The sequence below is a fragment of the Ranitomeya imitator genome, chromosome 2 (assembly GCF_032444005.1).
Source record: "Ranitomeya imitator isolate aRanImi1 chromosome 2, aRanImi1.pri, whole genome shotgun sequence".
Classification (NCBI taxonomy): Eukaryota; Metazoa; Chordata; class Amphibia; order Anura; family Dendrobatidae; genus Ranitomeya; species Ranitomeya imitator.
The window spans coordinates 107,059,627-107,080,360 of NC_091283.1; the positions used below are offsets into that span (position 1 = coordinate 107,059,627).

A 20,734-nucleotide genomic window follows, 5' to 3' on the forward strand; every position below is an offset into this window, starting at 1 on the left:
CCGGGTAACCAGGGTAAACATCGGGTTACTAAGTGCAGGGCCGCGCTTAGTAACCCGACATTTACCCTGGTTACCATTGTAAAAGTAAAAAAAGAAAAACACTACATACTCACATTCTGATGTCTGTCACGTCCCCCGCCGGCGTCCACAGGGTTAAAACTGCTTTCGGCAGGAGCGCTGCTAATGCACGTGCTGATGCCGAGAGCTTCCCTGCACTGACTGTGTCAGCGCCGGCCGTAAAGCAGAGCACAGCGGTGGCGTCACCGCTGTGCTCTTCTTTACGGCCGGCGCTGACACAGTGGACGCCGGGGGACGTGACAGACATCAGAATGTGAGTATGTAGTGTTTTTGTTTTTTTTTAAACTTTTACAATGGTAACCAGGGTAAATATCGGGTTACTAAGCGCAGCCCTGCGCTTAGTAACACGATATTTACCCTGGTTACAAGTGAGCACATCGCTGGATCGGCGTCACACGCCGATCCAGCGATGACAGCGGGTGATCAGCGACCAAAAAATGGTCCTGATCATTCCCCAGCGACCAACGATCTCCCAGCAGGGGCCTGATCGTTGGTCGCTGTCGCACATAACGAGATCGTTAGCGGGATCGTTGCTACGTCACCAAAAGCGTGACGTTGCAACGATATCGTTAACGATATCGTTATGTGTGACGGTACCTTAACCATGAAATCCCATTGCTCTAGGCAGTGCTACCCTATCAAACAGGTTTTTACATTAATTACTCAGGTCAACAACTCCTATACAAATTAGGTTTTGTTCTCACCTCTGCTGCAATGTTTGATGCAGAATAGCATGGCAGCAACATAACATACCGCAATAAGCGTGTCTTGTGCAGCTGCATAGCGGCCTACAGATTAATGATCATTCTCCTAGATGGCAGGCGAGGAACTGTTAATGATTCCATTGGCCTTGAATTATTGGCAGGTCATTGGACAGCTGGCTTCCCACATCCGGTTCTTGCACAGAAACCTTTTTCTATAGGGTCGGAAGGCTTAAAAAGAAACTACATAAATGCTAATAAAAATGCAATAATAAAAATAATTGATTCTGACTAATAATGGCTATACATGGCATAGCTAACAGTTTGAAAGCAATTCCCTAGATATCCTGTTGACATCACTGCAGGGCAAAGGAATGCAATGTCGGACTAGCAGCCTCAAAGACGAAGGTTCCTGGGCATGAAGGGTTTACATGTCCTTTTTGGATTATTACACATTAACTTATTTCTTATATAAGCTATCATTATAGAAGTTTACAATGTCGTTAATGGGAATCTGGCACCAGGTTTTTGCCATCTAATCTGAGAGCAGTGTGATGTAGAGACAGAGATTCTGATTCCAGTGATGTGTCACTTGCTAGGCTGCTTGCCATAACAGTGATACAATCACTGTTCTAAACAGTAACAGCTAATCACTAGTGGACTATATTAACCTGCTGCCTTGTAACTCTCCATATTCCGGAGCTGTGTATAACCCAGCCATTTCTACAGACTGGAAGCTTTCTGCCTATGCACAGTGTGCACGGAAAGCTGTTAATCAATAGTATGGACGAAGTTATACAGAGCTCAGCATTCAGAGAACTAGTAGATCTACAGCAGATGAAACAAGGATTTTTTCAAAACTGCAGCAAACAGGTCAGAAAAATGATACATCACTGGAATCAGAGTCTCTGCCCCTATATAATGCTGCTTTCAGATGAGGTAACACAATTCCAGTGACAGATTCCTTTTAAAGGAGGATGTATGAAGAAACAAAGTCCAATACTGCAAATGTCTGTCTGCACGTAAAATGTATGTAGCAGTCACCTGCTCTTATGTGTTGGATGGGAGAAGTGTTTTCCCCTATTCCGCTACCTTAGCAGCTAAGACCAATTGTTGTACAGCTTCTTGTCTCTAAAGATCCTTTAGACCATCAACAACTGAATAGCAATAAATGGAAAGAAAATGACCTTTCTGATATTTTTATTATTACAGTAATATCTTTCAAATTTCCCAATCAAGCAGTGTCCATATTCTTCCGCATGCTCACTGGCTTTTCTTCTTTTTCTAGGTGACCTGTCTCCATGATTTCTTTGGTGAAGATGATGTATTTATTGCCTGTGGCCCAGAAAAGTTTAGATATGCTCAGGATGACTTCTCCCTGGATGAAAATGGTAAGTCCAGATACCATATAAAAGACAATATAGTTAAGGAGATAGCTAAATTATCCAATCTTAGAAAATCCCTCTTACGGAATATGGACATCTTAGATGGAAGTCCACCGCTAAGCCCCCTCTGCATATAAGTGGAAAGGTGGAAAGCTCTTAAAGGGACTCTGTCACCTGAATTTGGCGGGACTGGTTTTGGGTCATATGGGCGGAGTTTTCGGGTTTTTGATTCACCCTTTCCTTACCCGCTGCCTGCATGCTGGCTGCAATATTGGATTGAAGTTCATTCTCTGTCCTCCATAGTACACACCTGCGCAAAGCAATCTTGCCTTGTGCAGGCATGTACTACGGAGGACAGAGAATGAACTTCAATCCAATATTGCGGCCAGCATGCAGCCAGCGGGTAAGGAAAGGGTGAATCAAACACCCGAAAACTCCGCCCATATGACCCAAAACCAGTCCCGCCAAATTCAGATGACAGGTTCCCTTTAAAGGGTGACTCTTCCTATATATTCTGTCCGTCTATTACTCGGTTACCCAGCAATGTGTCGGCGACGCTAAGCTTTAGTCCTCGACAGTTATTAAGGCTATGCTCACATCTTCGTTAAAGGCTCCATTCGAAGCTTCGGTCACAGATTCCAATGAAAATATAGCGCAATGTAGGAGAGCATGTTGTATTATTTTGTCCAGTAAAATTATGGGCACGCTACCGTAAAATCAACCGGACATCATTCTAGTAAATGGTGCAACTGGTTTGGTGAATCCGGTACTGCTGTTGATTTGTTGTTCTCCATCTCCTCCAAAAACTGAGCAGAACAATGGAAGGATTGAGTGTGAACCTAGCCTTACCGAAGCCAAACTCTCAGCAATTAGTTAATCACTGAGAAAGCTGCAATCTAAAAAGGGGTTGCCTAAAAGGGACAAGCTTTGTAAAGGAACGCATAATATCATCAAGAGCTATTGGTGGAACGTTGATGAGGCGCATCTACTAATGCTTTGAATAACGAGGCCACAATGCCCCTTGGTGCGCTCAAACATCTTGGCTACAGAGTGACGTATCTTAGATTCTGGATAGAAGTGTTCAATATATTGGCACATTGATGGCTCCAGCATAGGCAGAAGACCAGGCTCTTGGACCACCACTGATGTTATCTTTTGACCCATCTTCACGGTTTGTCCCTCAAAACCATCTTGCTAAGAAGGAGCCCCTATTCTTCGTGAGTACCACTATTTGCAAAGAATTCTATATTTTATGTGCAAGCTCTATGCTGTCAATGGGATAAGATTTTTTGACTGCTTTCAGTTGCCATACCTACTAGATAACATGACCATATTTCTATTGCAGTCTTCCAGGTACCGTTAACCCTTATTTTACAGAATGCCAGAAGACATGATTTAAAAATAAATAATTAAAAGAAATATCTTCTTCGCTTTGCTTCTGTTATAATGCACATTAGTGTCACATTATACTCAGATTACATTTCTTGTAATTATGTCGTTTTGGTCCAGCATTTCGGAAGGACTATCCTGAGCTCAGCTGGACGGGCAGTGGCAGGTTTGCCGACCTCCTTAGTCAGCAGTTATTTTGTTGAGAACCTAATTTGACAGTTTTCTCTCCTTCCAGCAAATCTTACAAGAACGGTGTTACTTTGCTATGTTTTCTTTGACAAATGTGCAGCAAGGCATATCGTGGCTTTGGGGGGAGCGTGCTGCTGACATGTTACTGATTTCTTTGCCGCTGTATTATCTCATTTCTGCACTTGTGTGAAAACCTGGCATTGTGTGGATTTTAATAAATTCCGCCTGACCTCACAACAAACTCCACGGCTGGAAATCGAGGAGTTAGCTGATTTAGTTGTCTGGCACATTCAGGGCTAGAGGGGAATACATTGGAATGTATTTTATTTCCATTCTTAAATAAATGATGTGTTAGTGCGAGACTGTGTAATTGTTCCTAGACCAATTTTTATGCAGTTTTTTTTTTTCCGTTGTTTCAATTATCTTTACGGTAAGCGACTACTGTAATTTACTGTGAATACTGTACCTACATAGATTAACAATCTTTTACATTATATTACAGTTATATTCTCCATTTTCACCTTTCAGAGTGTCGCGTGATGAAAGGGACCCCACCACCACAGACTGCACCAAAATCTGGTTCTAGTTCTCTCAAAAGTTCTGCCAAGAGCCCGGCACCAACACGTCGCAGCAAATCTCCTGCTGACTCAGGTGGGGAACAGTTCTGATGGCGAGATATCAAACATATTTTTCTCTGAAATTAAAAAAAAAAAAGGAGATTCAATAATGCTTTCCGAAGGTTATCATGGACAATTGTTGGTTTAACCAACAATGGCTAATGGAGATGAGAAGATTGCTTCTCGCTACTCGGTCCAAGATCCAGATCAGTGCCCTAACAGTGGACAGGATCTGTGAAATTTCCCTGACCTTCTTGTATCCATGGCCTGTCGTCACCTGTTCACCGCAGATGACATAACACCAAGCTGGCGAACCAAACGCTGTACCGAGGAACCCAGAAGTTCTGGAAATTCGTCCCACTCCTGTCCTTAGCCAGAGATCACTGACCTGGACTGGGGTTGTGCCAAGCAATCTACTCATCTCTTATGTCTACCATTGTAATGTATACAAGGCTCATCAATCACCCAATTTCCTACTAACCCTCATTCAGGGCCATATTTGCCACTAGGCTTTTGAGGGCATGTGCCTAGGGCACCAGGATGCAAGGGGGCGGCACCTGAGCAAGTTATTTTTTTGTTTTTAAGTCCGGGTGGCGACTTTGGCACCTGGCCCCCATAGCGCATCGGTGTCCCCGCCTACTCAGGACACCGACACCTGGCCAGGTGAGTATGTAATTTTTTTTAATTGCAGCAGCATACGGGGCATATTATTCTATGGAGCATTATATGGGGCCATCAACCTTTATGGAGCAGCATACGGGGCATATTTTTCTATGGAGCATCTTATGGGGCCATTATTAACCTTTGTGTAGCATTATATGGGGCATATTATTCAATGGAGCATTTTATGGGGCATCATTAAGCTTTTATGCAGCATTATAAGGGGCATATTTTAATATGGAGCATCTTATGGGGTCATTATTAACCTTTGTGCAGCATTATATGGGGCATATTTTTTGTATGGAGCATCTTATGGGGCCCATCATGAACTTTATGGACCATTATATGGGGTGTATTTTGTATGAAGCATCTAATGGGGCTCCTGATTCAGTATGGATATTTAAAAACATTTACCTACTGATGTCTCAATTAATTTTACTTTTATTGGTATCTATTTTTATTTTTGAAATTTACCAGTAGCTGCTGCTGCATTTCCCACCCTAGGCTTATACTCAAGTCAAATAGTTTTCCCAATTTTTTTGGCAAAATTAGGGGGCTCGGCTTATACTCGGGTCGGCTTATACTCGGGTGTATACGGTAATTCTCATGTTTTTATGTTAGTAGCATTAAACGGAATGTCCAGGTTTGTAATGAGTCTGCAGTCATTGTTTGTGACTGCAGACTTCTGACTTCTCACAGTGCGCACTGCACACTGTCAGGATTCTCTCGTGCTGGTGATTTACATACACGCGGTCACGTGCTGACAAGACATGTGTGGCCTCAGTCAATGAAAATGAACTGAGTGAGGCCGGGCACGTCTAGTCAGAATGTGGTCAGAAGTATACAAATCACATGATTGTGCTGACATGACTGTCCACTGGCAAGGGAGAATCCTAAAAGTGTGCAGTGAGAATTCAGAAGCTGCGATGTCAGGATTCAGCTCTGCAGGTTCCAGTAGTCGTCACATGGACACTTAGCTCATATGCTATTTTCATACTTGTGGTCCTTTCACAACGAGCTTCCCTTCCTGTTTCTCACAGTTTATCACTAAACATTGAGAGTATTAGGGAGAGCGGCTCGTGGGTACATGACTAAGTGTCCAAATCGCAAGTGTGCTGGGCGGAGGGCGCCAAACTGAATTCTTGCCCTGGGTGCCGGAAAACCTAGATACACCTCTGCCGGTATGCTACTGTGAGCGGTGATTACCAGGTCCGGAGTAGGGATGTCTGTGCACAGTGCAGCACAGGCAGTGAGGCAGTGACTGAGGGTGTGCACAGAGAGGACCCGGAGACTGACCGTCCCATTCTACACCATAGCCTGGAGCCCTCATTATCATAGGAATATGTCAGTTAATAAATTGTTTTTCATAAGTTTTATAGTGTAGTTTTAGGTCAGGGAGGGATGGGTAGGGATGAACTAGCAAGGTGCAGGGACAGGTAGTGATGGCTACTTGCAGACATGTGCGGCACTTGCGGTGAGACAAAAAAAAGACTTCTAGCAGCGTTTTTTTTCCATTGCGGCAAGTACCGCATTTGCCGGATCGCGGCAAAACCACAAGTGCCGCACATGTCCGCAAGTCCCATAGTGAATGAATGAGGCCGAACGCTGTGTTGCCGTAAGTGATCCGTTACGTGGCAGATGCGGAAAAACTGCCGGATCTGCTGCAAAAGGCGACTTTCACATCAGCGATTTTTGCCAAACCCACTGCCGATAGTGTCATACTCACCAAAGGGAGAGGCAGCACTAAAAGTGCCCAGGGCAGCAGAAACTCTAAATACGGCCCTGCCCTCATTGGCATATATATCTTCCATTATTCTGCATAGCTATAAATCCCCTAGCTGAAAGTGTTACTGGGTGTACATTTTTTTTCAGAAATTTCAGTAGTTTTTTTTTTTTTACTTATCGGAATTCATTTTTTTCATTTCTGTACAATGTGCAGAGATATCTGCAAACAACAATCGCAAACACTTATGTCACTAGTTTGCAATGTGTGAACTTAAAGGGACACTGTCACCTGAATTTGGAGGGAATAATCTTTAGCCATAGAGGCTTGTGCAGGCATGTACTACGGAGGACAGAGAATGAACTTCAATCCAATATTGCAGCCAGCATGCAGCCAGCGGGTAAGGAAAGGGTGAATCAAACACCCAAAAACCCCGCCCCCATGGCTGAAGATTGTTCCCTCCAAATTCAGGTGACAGAGTCCCTTTAATGGAAAAAGGCTGCATTACATTGAATTTTAGAATGGCAAAATGTATCATCCCTAAGAAATTCCGCATGTGCCGTTGATTTTCTATGTAGAGTTTAATTTCAGCCAGCTTCATGTAAAATACACAAATTACCGTGTAAGGATATTTTACTTTAATTTGTCATTAACACTTTCTGTGGCCACATCAGTAGTATTTTGATTCACCTGTGATGTGAAAACCATTTCCAGTGACTACCTCTTGAAGCTCATCAAAGAGAATGCCAAGAGTGTGCAAAGCAGTCATCCAAGCAAAAGGTGGCTACTTTGAAGAACCTAGAATATAAGACATATTTTCAGTTGTTTCACACTTTTTTTTAAGTATATAATTCCACATGTGTTAATTCATAGTTTTGATGCCTTCAGTGTGAATTTACCATTTTCATAGTTATTATGAAAATACAGAAAAATCTTTAAATGAGAAGGTGTGTCCAAACTTTTGGTTTGCAATGTATATGACAATGGGCCTCAATTAATAAATCTGTCTGTTGCACATAGCAACCAATCACAGTGCAGCTTTCATTTCACCAGAGCAGTTTTAGAAATGAAAGCTGAGTGCTCATTGGTTGCCATTGGCAATAAAGTCAGTATCCACCTAAATGTCTTCTTGAGATTCATGTCTTCTTGCACATTCATTAAAAGTACCTGGCATACTGTATGTCTGTTATTATCATATGTCTACTAATAAAATGTGGGAATCTACAGCTACCTATTCTGCCTGGCACAGTAATTTATTGTATGTATTTCTCATGGTCTTTCAGAGTGAATACAAAAGGCTGATCATTATGTCCAACCATTTTGAAGGGAAGGTTACCATCATTCTGACACCGTGTGGTGGTCGGAACTAAGAGCTCCGCTGCCAGAAATGTACTTTATACCCCCGGCTGTGTTCAGCTTCAAGATGGGGGCGGCACCGACACGGTTCCAGTCACCGCCCTGTTTATAGAGAGTGGTGGCTGTAAGGCTACGTTCATATTGGCGTTCCGCCAATGTGCGTCGCTGTTGCGCCGGCGACGCAGCGGCGACGCGCCCCTATGTTTAACATAGGGGACACGTGCGTCGTTTTGGTGGCGTTTTTCGCCACGTGCGTCGTTTCCGACGCTAGCGTCGGACGCAAGAAAACGCTACATGTAGCATTTTCTGTGCGTCCGATTTTCGTCGGCACGGCGGCGCAACGCTAATGTGAACGTAGCCTTAACGAGTTCCCGGCGCTGACTGACAGCAGCTCAGCATTAGGGCCGTCTGTCAGTCAGTGCCAGGGTGCGGTTACAGTTGCAGCGCTCTATACACAGAGCGGTGACTGGAACGGTGCCGGTGCCACCCCTATGACTGGAAGCTGAACGCTTTCGGGGGACATAAAGTTAATTTCCTCCCGGCAGTGGGGCTTTCAGTGTCGGTGCCGCATGGTGTCAGGACGCTAGTAACCTGCAGATTAACCCCATATCTACAGTTTAATAAAATTATTTTACATGACTGGTTCCCTTTTTAACATAGTTACATAGGTTGAAAAAAAGACATAGGTCCTTCAAGATCAACCTTTCTCCACCAATTATACATTTCATTTTTGAAAGTAATTCAATTTATCCAACCAGTAGATTTAGAGTATTTAAAGGAGTTGTCTTATGTCATTGAACATGGGTGAATTGGTGGTGCTCTTCTGATTGACAGTTCAGACCACCGCTGGCCCAAACGTGTGCTCTCCATTGCTGCAAGCAAAGGAAGCTTTGCCTCTGCTGCATTACTGAAGCGCAGGGGCAATAAACCTGATCAGATCAAGTGATCCGGTTACCTTCACAGCAGCGCTTACAAGCTCTAAAGCATGGGGCTTGTAAGCACTGTGCTCCTTGTCTAGGAGACCATCGGCTGCTTTCTTGAGAAAGGCAATTATTTTTCGTAATAAGTAAACTGCAAAGTTGCTTGTTTTTATAGGCACATTGCAATTTTAACCATTTATAATGTTGAGAAACCCCTTTTAACAAGAGCGAGGGTGAGGGTGCCGTCATAAGCCTTCATTCTGATGTGCCAGTAGTTTTGTTATACAAATCCATTGTTCCCAGAGAAGACACTAGTATAGACAGCGCATTGTTATGCCTCTTGCTTTGATTTTATTCTATGATCATTTAAGTCTAGCTATTCTGTAATTAATGCACAATAAAGTACAGTAAAGACACTACGCTATTGCTTTAGTAAGCAATTCAGGATGCCTGGTATTGTAATAGTTACAAATTAATCCCTGAGACAAGACAATCTAATCAGCAAGGGATGTTTTCCGGGCTTTAATTTCATGCTTCCTTAATAGAGGGGTTGGGGAAAGGAGACAAAAGCATTTCCACAAGGCTGCGGCAATTATACACTAGAGATCCAGCGTGTCAATCAGGTCCTGACTTCACATTCTGCTCCCTGGGGCTTTTAAAGATGGCAGCAGCACGGTGACGGCAGATGTCATTCTGTTAGGTGATGGAGCTTAACAGTAAATGGATGCTACAAAACCTAATAAAATTACACAGCATTTGTGGTATAAAACGCAAAAAGCTCAGATATAAATGTCCACGCTATTTAGACTGACAGCTGGAATGAGAAATCACTAGAGGTTTTATTAAAGAGAGACAATACAGATGTCTCTGGAATTTAGTCAGAATATATTATATTATCACTCGTCCTTCTAAATGGTCTCGAGTTTTTCATGGTATTAAGTAATTGCACAAATAAAAAATACTTAATAAAATTTTTTTTTTAAATATTGCTGGAATGCCCCTGTAATAATTTACATTATTCCATGAAAAAAAAAATCAACTTCTGAAAATTAACTTTCTTACAACTTTGGGAGCAGCCAATGACTATTTTATGTCAGTCTGTGTGCTGTTAATTAAAGGGCTTAACTGAAGGACAACAATTATCACCTTTCTACTGGATAGGTGATAACTTTAGGTTTGCTTTGGGTCACACTCATACCAATTACGAGAATGTGAGTTCTGTGTCCACCATGTAAATGGAACAGCGGTGTACATTGACAGCTGGTTACAGTGACCACTGCAGGCCTTGATACAGTTGGATCAGGGTTGTCCCTGTTTAGGGAAACCTCACCCCGTACCCTGGAGCCCTTTGACCTATATGCATTGAACATAGCCTATACATTTGATGAAGGGTCTTCACCCAAAACATTAACATAATACTGTACTTACTGTGGTGTAACCAATGGATGTGAAATATTAACAATAAATCCGATATGAAGCATCTACAAGTGCCTTCAGGGGTGCAGTTCCTTCATGCTGTCTACTAGGTGTGCACATTGACCACTGCTCCAATAAGGTCTAAGGGATCATAGTACAGAAGTGTGATCACATCTCACACAGAAAATGAAATAAAAGTGAGAGTCCATCCCATACACTTTCCCCATATTCACTTGGGGGATCCTGGATGCCTGTTTCTGTGGCCAACCGTGGGTCCAAATCCCCAAAGATCAATATGAGCAACATAACTAGAGAAAATGACCAGAACACTCACACTTGAACTGTAAACTTTAATGTCTATTGACAAGTCAGCATAGGAATAGAGCAAAGACTGACAACATTTGGGTCTCAGACCTTGGTCATGGCATGTGTCCAAATATTATGCTTGTTGGCCCAGAATCTGACAGCTAATGCGTGGACTGATATGCGTGATATTTAGATACTGGCTGTGACCAAAGTCGGAGATAGACTAAAACATTGTCCTTGCTTTATTTTTAAGTTGACTAGTCAAACACATTAAACTGCAAACTTTAATGAGTGCAGTGGTTCTGCTAACTTTGTTTTGAGGGTCAACACTTTACCTATGAGCATCATTTTTGAGGGGTATGGGTGCTAACCAGAATTTCACCAATATAACTGGGGAATCCATTTGAGTAATATCTCGTACATGATGTAGAGCCAGTTCTAAATTTGTGGGCTTTTGGGCAACACAGACTTTGTCATGTCCCGTGACATGGAAATCATATAGTATTGTATTTTTGCTGTTGTGTTGCTGTGTTATAAAGTTTGCATTTTAGAAGTTTGTTCTATATCTCCTACTGTTTGATTCTCTAGCTCGGTTGTCATCGGCCCCCTTCTTCATCCTCTTTGTGAGTTTGGCTGCCATTTTATGTAGCCACATGACTTACAGCTCTGGTTCAGAATAGCCTTTTTTACATACTGCAGCTGTTACAGATACTGTTACTGTAACTTGGCATACTACAAGAATTCAGCTTAAAAATAAACCTGCTTCTGGAATTTTCATACGTGCCTCCTGCAGTCAAGTTCAAGCTGACCATATCTCTGTGTGAGTACTAGTACATAGAGACAGCCATAGAAATGGTATCTCAAGTGCCCTACGCAGCCTAGTTATGGAGTAGGTGTGGTGGTGTGATATACTATGTGGGTATCATTTTTGTGCATATTTCTATTTTACTTATTTTCATGGTGTTCTCTTGTAGAAGGAGTTATTTGCTAATTGATGAATTGCTGTTGCTGCCATCTGATATCAGCCCCCACAGTACTGTATTGTTGTCTTCTCACAGGATCAGTGAATAATCCTGTTTGGTAATATGCTAATGACATATTGACCTAGTTTGTTGAAACAATGAGCCCCTGCAACCTTCCCCATCCTGACCTGTGAATGAGGAGGGGGACTTAAAAAATATCAGTGAGGTGAGACACAATCAGTCCTGTGTGGAATGATGATGTGTTCACAGCATCTCAGAGAGAAAGAAGAGTATATGGACTATGTGATCCTCCGTCTGTTGGATTGTTGTACTTTTATCCTCTTACTGAACTACATTCGGATTCTGGATTATTTTATCCTTTGTGTGGTGGATCGTATATGGATCTTTCATATTTTTGCCTAAATAAAGGTCTTGGAGTTGCTCACTATTCTCTTGCTCTGATGAATGTGTGATACCGGAGAAGGACCCCGTGACAGTAGGAATAGCCCTAAACCCAGAAATAATCATGAGGAAACGGAGTTACTGTCCATAAATACTCAAATTTTTATTAGTTATCAGCCACAAAATTCTAATATTGATACAACAAGTTTCTACAATACATATACACCTAAAACAAAATGAGGGATGGTGGTAGCAAAAGAGATGGAAAGACACTGCGTGGATATACCCAATGCCAAAATAATCCTTTCCTAAAGTGCTTAGTGCAAATGAAAACTGGGCTAGGATCAAGGCACTATACAGTATCCAAAATACGTCATGACAATTGTTATTGCCAAATACACTGAGCCGTGCGCAAAGGCTCAGAGGGCTATTAGTAAAAGTATATTAATACCTACATACAAAAGTGCCCAGATAAACCTTACCCAGATGCTGGCAGTTAGGATGCTCCACGCAGTGGCCCCAACGCGCGTTTCACGTCAGCTTCGTCAGGGGGCAGTGCTGCTACATGTCAAAAGGGTATCTTATAAAGGTTGCTCTAATTATCGGGATTCAGCCCACATGTTGCGGCGCATGTTACCGCCCGTCCAGCAGGGAATTACATCCCAGGCGGCATCCAAAATGGCGCCGCGGTCAGTTCCGCCGGAAATGGCGTCACTGAACCACGCGCGTCATCAACGGCGCTGCCTGCAATGTCCCACAATCCAGACGCAATCGGACATGCGCACAGTGGGCCTGGGCGTCAAAGACTATCAGTCCAGTCATCACAGGGACAAGAATAGAAAGGGGGCGGTGTCAACGGACTTAGCAACTACAGCGCCAGCCGCTGTGCTACGGATAAAGAGGTTTTTAACCCATTAAGGAGCTCATTTTCAAATAGTGCCACTTTGTGTAGAAGAATATATAAATATGATACCCAGTCAGGACGCAGTGACGGTTTCAAACAATGTAACAATAAAAGGTGTGAATACAATTCTTGTATATCGATGCACAGTATACTATAACAAGCATAAAAAAAGAGAAAAAAGACTCTCCAGAGATAAGAAAGAATTTTACATAATGATACTAAAGCTATACTAAACAATTATATAGCATACTTATTCTTAATTTGGTGTTGCTTTGTGTTTGTTGTATGTTTGAAACCGTCACTGCGTCCTGACTGGGTATCATATTTATATATTCTTCAACACAAAGTGGCACTATTTGAAAATGAGCTCCTTAATGGGTTAAAAACCTCTTTATCCGTAGCACAGCGGCTGGCGCTGTAGTTGCTAAGTCCGTTGACACCGCCCCCTTTCTATTCTTGTCCCTGTGATGACTGGACTGATAGTCTTTGACTAGAACATCTAATTCCACCAACAAATTATCCATTAACGTGGATCACTCTAATACTACAGATATCACATAAGGGAGTTTCAATTAAGAAAAAGACCCAAAAAAGAGTGTTCATAAGAAAAATACAAATTTATTTAGACATAAAATATACAAAATTATAACAAGGTAGAGCTAAACCTGCAGGATAGGGGAAATAGCAGTCCGCACTTCACTATGGTATCAATATAAGTAATATATAGCTAATTTCAAGTAAAAAGTATCAGGAGACATTTCCTATTAGATACCATCATATAGTCAAAGGCATTAAAGCAGCACAGATGTAGAGAGATCTCAATTAGCCTAATGAGGTCAGTGTAACTCCATTGACATAAAGTGGCATAGTGCAAACAGATATCAGCAAATGCTGTGTCTAGGGATGACGCTGAAATATCAAATAGGCGATAAATATAGATATAATGCTTGCATAAATTACCTATTAGGAAGTGTGGTAGCCGGACCCCTGCCTGCCGCCTCAACGCGCGTTTCGCCGATCTTCTTCAGGAGGCGTGGCTTGGATCATGTGTGGGTCACGTTATATAGTGCAGTATGGCCAATGAAGTGCAGAGCCGCTTAGAAGTCGGCGCATGCGCGGATGTCAAGGCGCCGACAGAAAAAAGACACTTCCTGCAGTGCCCGTGGGGCGCAAACAATCCACCGTCGCTGAGCGACGGCGACTGCGTGCGGTCACTATGGGCGCGTTAGGAAGGTCTAGGACACCTTGATCCCGGGCATGCGCACAAGCCGGCAAGACATGTAATGTGGAGAACCTAAGGCTGCGCTAAGTGTAAGATCTAGATGTGAACATCATGCCTGCACGGGGGAGACAGCGATGGGAGGGGAAAGTCCAAACGTGCCTCAATCCCGAGCACACATAAAGCTCACAGCAATAAAGTATATGCAGGGGAAGATTATATTGGATAAATTACATCAGTCCTATGCATATATCGATATAGTGATTGTGAAGGAATGACCTATACAGTACCTCAAGATAACAAAATATAACCAATCATTATAATCAAGGAAGAAATGATACATTAGAAGGACTTATATATAGAATAAGTGCTAAAAATTATATATTAAAATAATGATGTGAATTTGGGCTAAAAAATAATAAAAGTGTAAATAATTTGAAAATTAATTGTTATGTGATCTCTCAATATAAAAAAATCGGAAATTACCCAAGTTAGAATACCAATTCTTAGGATATCTATATGTGAACAGTGTATAGATATCAATATGTGATAACAGTAGTTATAGCTTAAAATCAATATGCATAAAATTCGTTGGGCACTGAAAAAGTACCAAAAATTATTATCATAAGATAACCAGTCCAAAATACGTACAAAATACATTAATTATAAATAACAATAACACCGTAAAGGTGAATATTCGTGTTGTCCAATTCTTTTCTTTCTCCATTCCTCCTGTATTAAGATTGGGAAACCGTAACAGTCTGTCAGGAATTCCTTCAATGGATCAATGATGTAAAGCAGCAACTCCACAGTCAGTCGGCAATTCGCAGCCAAGATAGATATAATATGCATACGCACTATATAAGTACAAGCAGAAAAAAATTAAAATCTAAACATAAACGATTAAAAACGATAACCACACATGAAGGAAAACAAAATTAAAAATAAAAATGCAACAAAGAATAGATAAAAACCCAGAGATTATTTCATATATAGATTATAAGAACGAGCTAAATCCATGACTTTCATTGAGCCCATTTGGTACCAATGTATTTAGGCGAAAAATCCATCGACTTTCCACCTGAGACAAGATCTTAAATAGATTACCCCCCCTTACGCCAAGATTTACCTGATCGATAGCTAAGACTTGAAGGCCCTTTGCATCTGATTCGTGCATTGTTCTAAAATGTCTAGGGAGAGTTTTCAATTGACCTCCCTCCTTACTTTCTTTAGATTTTTCAATATCTCGCACGTGCTCGCGTACTCTGACGCGGAGTTCTCTGGTCGTCATTCCGATGTATATTAAGTTACATGGACAGCGTGCAAGATAGATCACGCCTTGGGATGAACAGGTAAGGTATTTCCTGATTAAGAATTTCTTTGATCCCTCTGAATTGGAGAATTCTTTGCTCTTTATAGTGTTTATACAGGCTTTACATCTTTTGCAAGGGAAAAACCCTTGAATTTCTCCGAAGACATTAGTTTGAATCTGATCTTTTTTAGAGCCATAGTGACTTCTGACCAATAGGTCAGATAGGTTTTTAGATCTTTTGGCTGTGATTAAAGGCTTAGGGGTGAGTATCTTATTCAGGATTGGATCGACCAGCAATACATTCCACCGATCGTGTATAATTTTAGTGAACTGTTTCCACTGGTTATTATAAGGTGTAATAAGTCTCACATCCTTATTAGAAGATTCTTGCTTATTCTTTTTAGAATAGAGCAATTGGTTTCTGGTTGAGCTTCGTGCTTTGTTATAAGCTTGTCTGATTGGACGATGTCCATACCCTCTTTCTCTAAATCTAGTATAGAGTTCTTTTGCTTGTTCTTCATATGCTTGTTCTGTAGAACATATTCTTTTAGCTCTCACATACTGACTGATAGGGATAGATTTAATCGTAGAGGGTAAATGAGATGAAGTCGCATGCAAGATCGAGTTTGTTGCAGTCGGTTTTCTAAAGATGGTTGTTGAAATTGATCCTTCAAGATCGACCGAAATATCAATGTCCAAGAATGTGACTCTACGTCCATATGTGTAGGTCAGATAGATATTCATATCATTATTATTTAGCCGAGTCATTAGGGTATTAAGTTCTTCAATAGTCCCCTCCCATACGAAAATAATATCGTCAATATATCTTGACCAATTATGTACTTTTTCAATGCCAGGTATAGATGAACATTGGAAAATATCACGTTCCCATAATCCAAGAAAAAGGTTGGCATATGAGGGGGCACATGCTGCCCCCATAGCCGTACCTTGTAATTGGAGGAAGATTTGGTCTTTAAATGTGAAGCAATTATGGGTTAAAATAAATTCTAACAGAATCAATAGAAGTTCAACCAGAGATCTTTCCATATTGCTGTTATTAAGAAACCATGAAATTGCAGCTAGACCCTGAGAATGTCGTATTGATGAATATAAGGCCTCTATATCTGCTGTAACAAGGATCATATTGTCATCTAGGTGGAGCTGATCGAGTCTTTTTAAGGCTGCCGTTGTATCTAATATATGAGATGGCAAGGTATTAACGATCGGTTTTAAATAGTGGTCTATTATTTTGCATATTATTTCATTAAGGCTATCATTGCCTGACACAATTGGTCGGCCCGGAGGGTCTAGAGGGTCTTTATGTAATTTAGGGAGGAGGTAAAATGTTGGTAATTTTGGTTTTAAAGTCTCAATTGTTTCGAGTAATTTTTTGGGGATAATTCCCATAGTACAGGCCTCCATTAATATATTAACTAATTCATTCTGATGTTGTTGAAGAGGGATATATGTTAATTTTTTATAACATTTATCATCTAGTAGAATTTTAAACGCCTGTTTTTCGTATAGTTCATTAGGCCAGATTACTAGATTTCCCCCTTTATCAGCCCTTTTGAATGTGACATCCTTCCATCCCTGTAATTCTTGAATGATTTTTTTCTCCCTCAAATCCGATACATTAGGATAGTATTTATGGTTGATTTCCTCAATATCTTTAGTGACTAATTTTACAAAGATCTCAACTGCAGGACATACATTAATATTAGGAAATTTTTTTGATTTATCAAATATGAAAGTAGGAAACTTGCTCACCCTTTCCTCCTGGTCGCTTTCTTGTAATAGAGATTCCAAAATGGTGAGTGTCTCCAACTCTTCCTCGTTGTTTAGAGCCAGACCCATTTTGTTTTTTTCATGGAATCTTTTTAGGATAATTTTCCTTGCGAATAGGTGGACATCTTTTACTGTGGTAAAGGGGTCTAGATGTTGTGGGGGAGAGAAAGTTAGGCCCTTTTCAAGTAAAGACATATGTTCGTCAGATAGAGTATGCGAGGATAGGTTTATTACCTTGGGATGGTCTTTCTTTTTCTTATTTTGGGTTGCCTCATATCTCCCTTGATAGCCTTTCTTTCCTCCAAATCTGGTTTTCATCTGTCTATAGCTGAGCTGTTCATGTCCATGAGTTGAGGTCATACTACTTGCTGTTGATGTAGTTGAAGAGGTAGATGGACTTCTAGTACGAAGTTTATCCTCATTTTGTCCTCTATACTGCCAACGGAATATCTTTTTCTGTTCATAATCTTGTTTGTCACGTGAGAATTTTTTTACTTTGGCAGCGCTGATCTGCTGCTCCCATTTTTCAATATCCAGATTGATCTCATTGTAGAATTTATTTAATTCCTCAGGGATTAGTTTTCCTGCTAATTCTTTTTGTAAGTCATTCAATTGACCATCTATATCTTCTAATAGCAGTGTATTTTTACAATTAATAATTTCCATAAATGATATTGAACAGGACGAGGCAGTATTTACCCATTTATTTGTCAGTTCTGCATCATCTAGTCCGAAGGTCGGGTATAGTTGTATCCGAAGACCTCGGGGGACAATTCCTTGTTGTATATAATTCTCTAATGTTGTTTTTGTCCACCAGACTTTAGTTTTTTTATTTATCAAATTTTTATATCTAGACATAAGTTCTTTATTATCACTCTGGGTAGAATTAAAATTAATAGCAGTACCCTGTTTAAATAAATTGGCAGCTTTATCCAGCCAGCTCTTTTCTCTGGCTTTAAGATCCATGGGGAATCAACACTGTTATAAAACAGAACACTGATAATTAGAACATCTAATTCCACCAACAAATTATCCATTAACGTGGATCACTCTAATACTACAGATATCACATAAGGGAGTTTCAATTAAGAAAAAGACCCAAAAAAGAGTGTTCATAAGAAAAATACAAATTTATTTAGACATAAAATATACAAAATTATAACAAGGTAGAGCTAAACCTGCAGGATAGGGGAAATAGCAGTCCGCACTTCACTATGGTATCAATATAAGTAATATATAGCTAATTTCAAGTAAAAAGTATCAGGAGACATTTCCTATTAGATACCATCATATAGTCAAAGGCATTAAAGCAGCACAGATGTAGAGAGATCTCAATTAGCCTAATGAGGTCAGTGTAACTCCATTGACATAAAGTGGCATAGTGCAAACAGATATCAGCAAATGCTGTGTCTAGGGATGACGCTGAAATATCAAATAGGCGATAAATATAAATATAATGCTTGCATAAATTACCTATTAGGAAGTGTGGTAGCCGGACCCCTGCCTGCCGCCTCAACGCGGGGCAGACTTTCCCCTCCCATCGCTGTCTCCCCCGTGCAGGCATGATGTTCACATCTAGATCTTACACTTAGCGCAGCCTTAGGTTCTCCACATTACATGTCTTGCCGGCTTGTGCGCATGCCCGGGATCAAGGTGTCCTAGACCTTCCTAACGCGCCCATAGTGACCGCACGCAGTCGCCGTCGCTCAGCGACGGTGGATTGTTTGCGCCCCACGGGCACTGCAGGAAGTGTCTTTTTTCTGTCGGCGCCTTGACATCCGCGCATGCGCCGACTTCTAAGCGGCTCTGCACTTCATTGGCCATACTGCACTATATAACGTGACCCACACATGATCCAAGCCACGCCTCCTGAAGAAGATCGGCGAAACGCGCGTTGAGGCGGCAGGCAGGGGTCCGGCTACCACACTTCCTAATAGGTAATTTATGCAAGCATTATATTTATATTTATCGCCTATTTGATATTTCAGCGTCATCCCTAGACACAGCATTTGCTGATATCTGTTTGCACTATGCCACTTTATGTCAATGGAGTTACACTGACCTCATTAGGCTAATTGAGATCTCTCTACATCTGTGCTGCTTTAATGCCTTTGACTATATGATGGTATCTAATAGGAAATGTCTCCTGATACTTTTTACTTGAAATTAGCTATATATTACTTATATTGATACCATAGTGAAGTGCGGACTGCTATTTCCCCTATCCTGCAGGTTTAGCTCTACCTTGTTATAATTTTGTATATTTTATGTCTAAATAAATTTGTATTTTTCTTATGAACACTCTTTTTTGGGTCTTTTTCTTAATTGAAACTCCCTTATGTGATATCTGTAGTATTAGAGTGATCCACGTTAATGGATAATTTGTTGGTGGAATTAGATGTTCTAATTATCAGTGTTCTGTTTTATAACAGTGTTGATTCCCCATGGATCTTAAAGCCAGAGAAAAGAGCTGGCTGGATAAAGCTGCCAATTTATTTAAACAGGGTACTGCTATTAATTTTAATTCTACCCAGAGTGATAATAAAGAACTTATGTCTAGATATAAAAATTTGATAAATAAAAAAACTAAAGTCTGGTGGACAAAAACAACATTAGAGAATTATATACAATAAGGAATTGTCCCCCGAGGTCTTCGGATACAACTATACCCGACCTTCGGACTAGATGATGCAGAACTGACAAATAAATGGGTAAATACTGCCTCGTCCTGTTCAATATCATTTATGGAAATTATTAATTGTAAAAATACACTGCTATTAGAAGATATAGATGGTCAATTGAATGACTTACAAAAAGAATTAGCAGGAAAACTAATCCCTGAGGAATTAAATAAATTCTACAATGAGATCAATCTGGATATTGAAAAATGGGAGCAGCAGATCAGCGCTGCCAAAGTAAAAAAATTCTCACGTGACAAACAAGATTATGAACAGAAAAAGATATTCCGTTGGCAGTATAGAGGACAAAATGAGGATAAACTTCGTACTAGAAGTCCATCTACCTCTTCAACTACATCAACAGCAAGTAGTATGACCTCAACTCATGGACATGAACAGCTCAGCTATAGACAGATGAAAACCAGATTTGGAGGAAAGAAAGGCTATCAAGGGAGATATGAGGCAACCCAAAATAAGAAAAAGAAAGACCATCCCAAGGTAATAAACCTATCCTCGCATACTCTATCTGACGAACATATGTCTTTACTTGAAAAGGGCCTAACTTTCTCTCCCCCACAACATCTAGACCCCTTTACCACAGTAAAAGATGTCCACCTATTCGCAAGGAAAATTATCCTAAAAAGATTCCATGAAAAAAACAAAATGGGTCTGGCTCTAAACAACGAGGAAGAGTTGGAGACACTCACCATTTTGGAATCTCTATTACAA

General features: G+C 40.8%; 1 protein-coding gene across 1 annotated transcript in view; it reads left to right on the forward strand.

The window, feature by feature from the left end:
• Positions 1-20,734, forward strand: part of DCX (doublecortin) — a 146,197-nt gene that overhangs the window by 104,963 nt on the left and 20,500 nt on the right. Inside the window, exons 4-5 of the mRNA XM_069747117.1 lie at positions 2,068-2,170; positions 4,271-4,393. Of these exons, the coding sequence (XP_069603218.1) occupies positions 2,068-2,170; positions 4,271-4,393 (226 nt within the window). The remainder of the gene's footprint in view (positions 1-2,067; positions 2,171-4,270; positions 4,394-20,734) is intronic.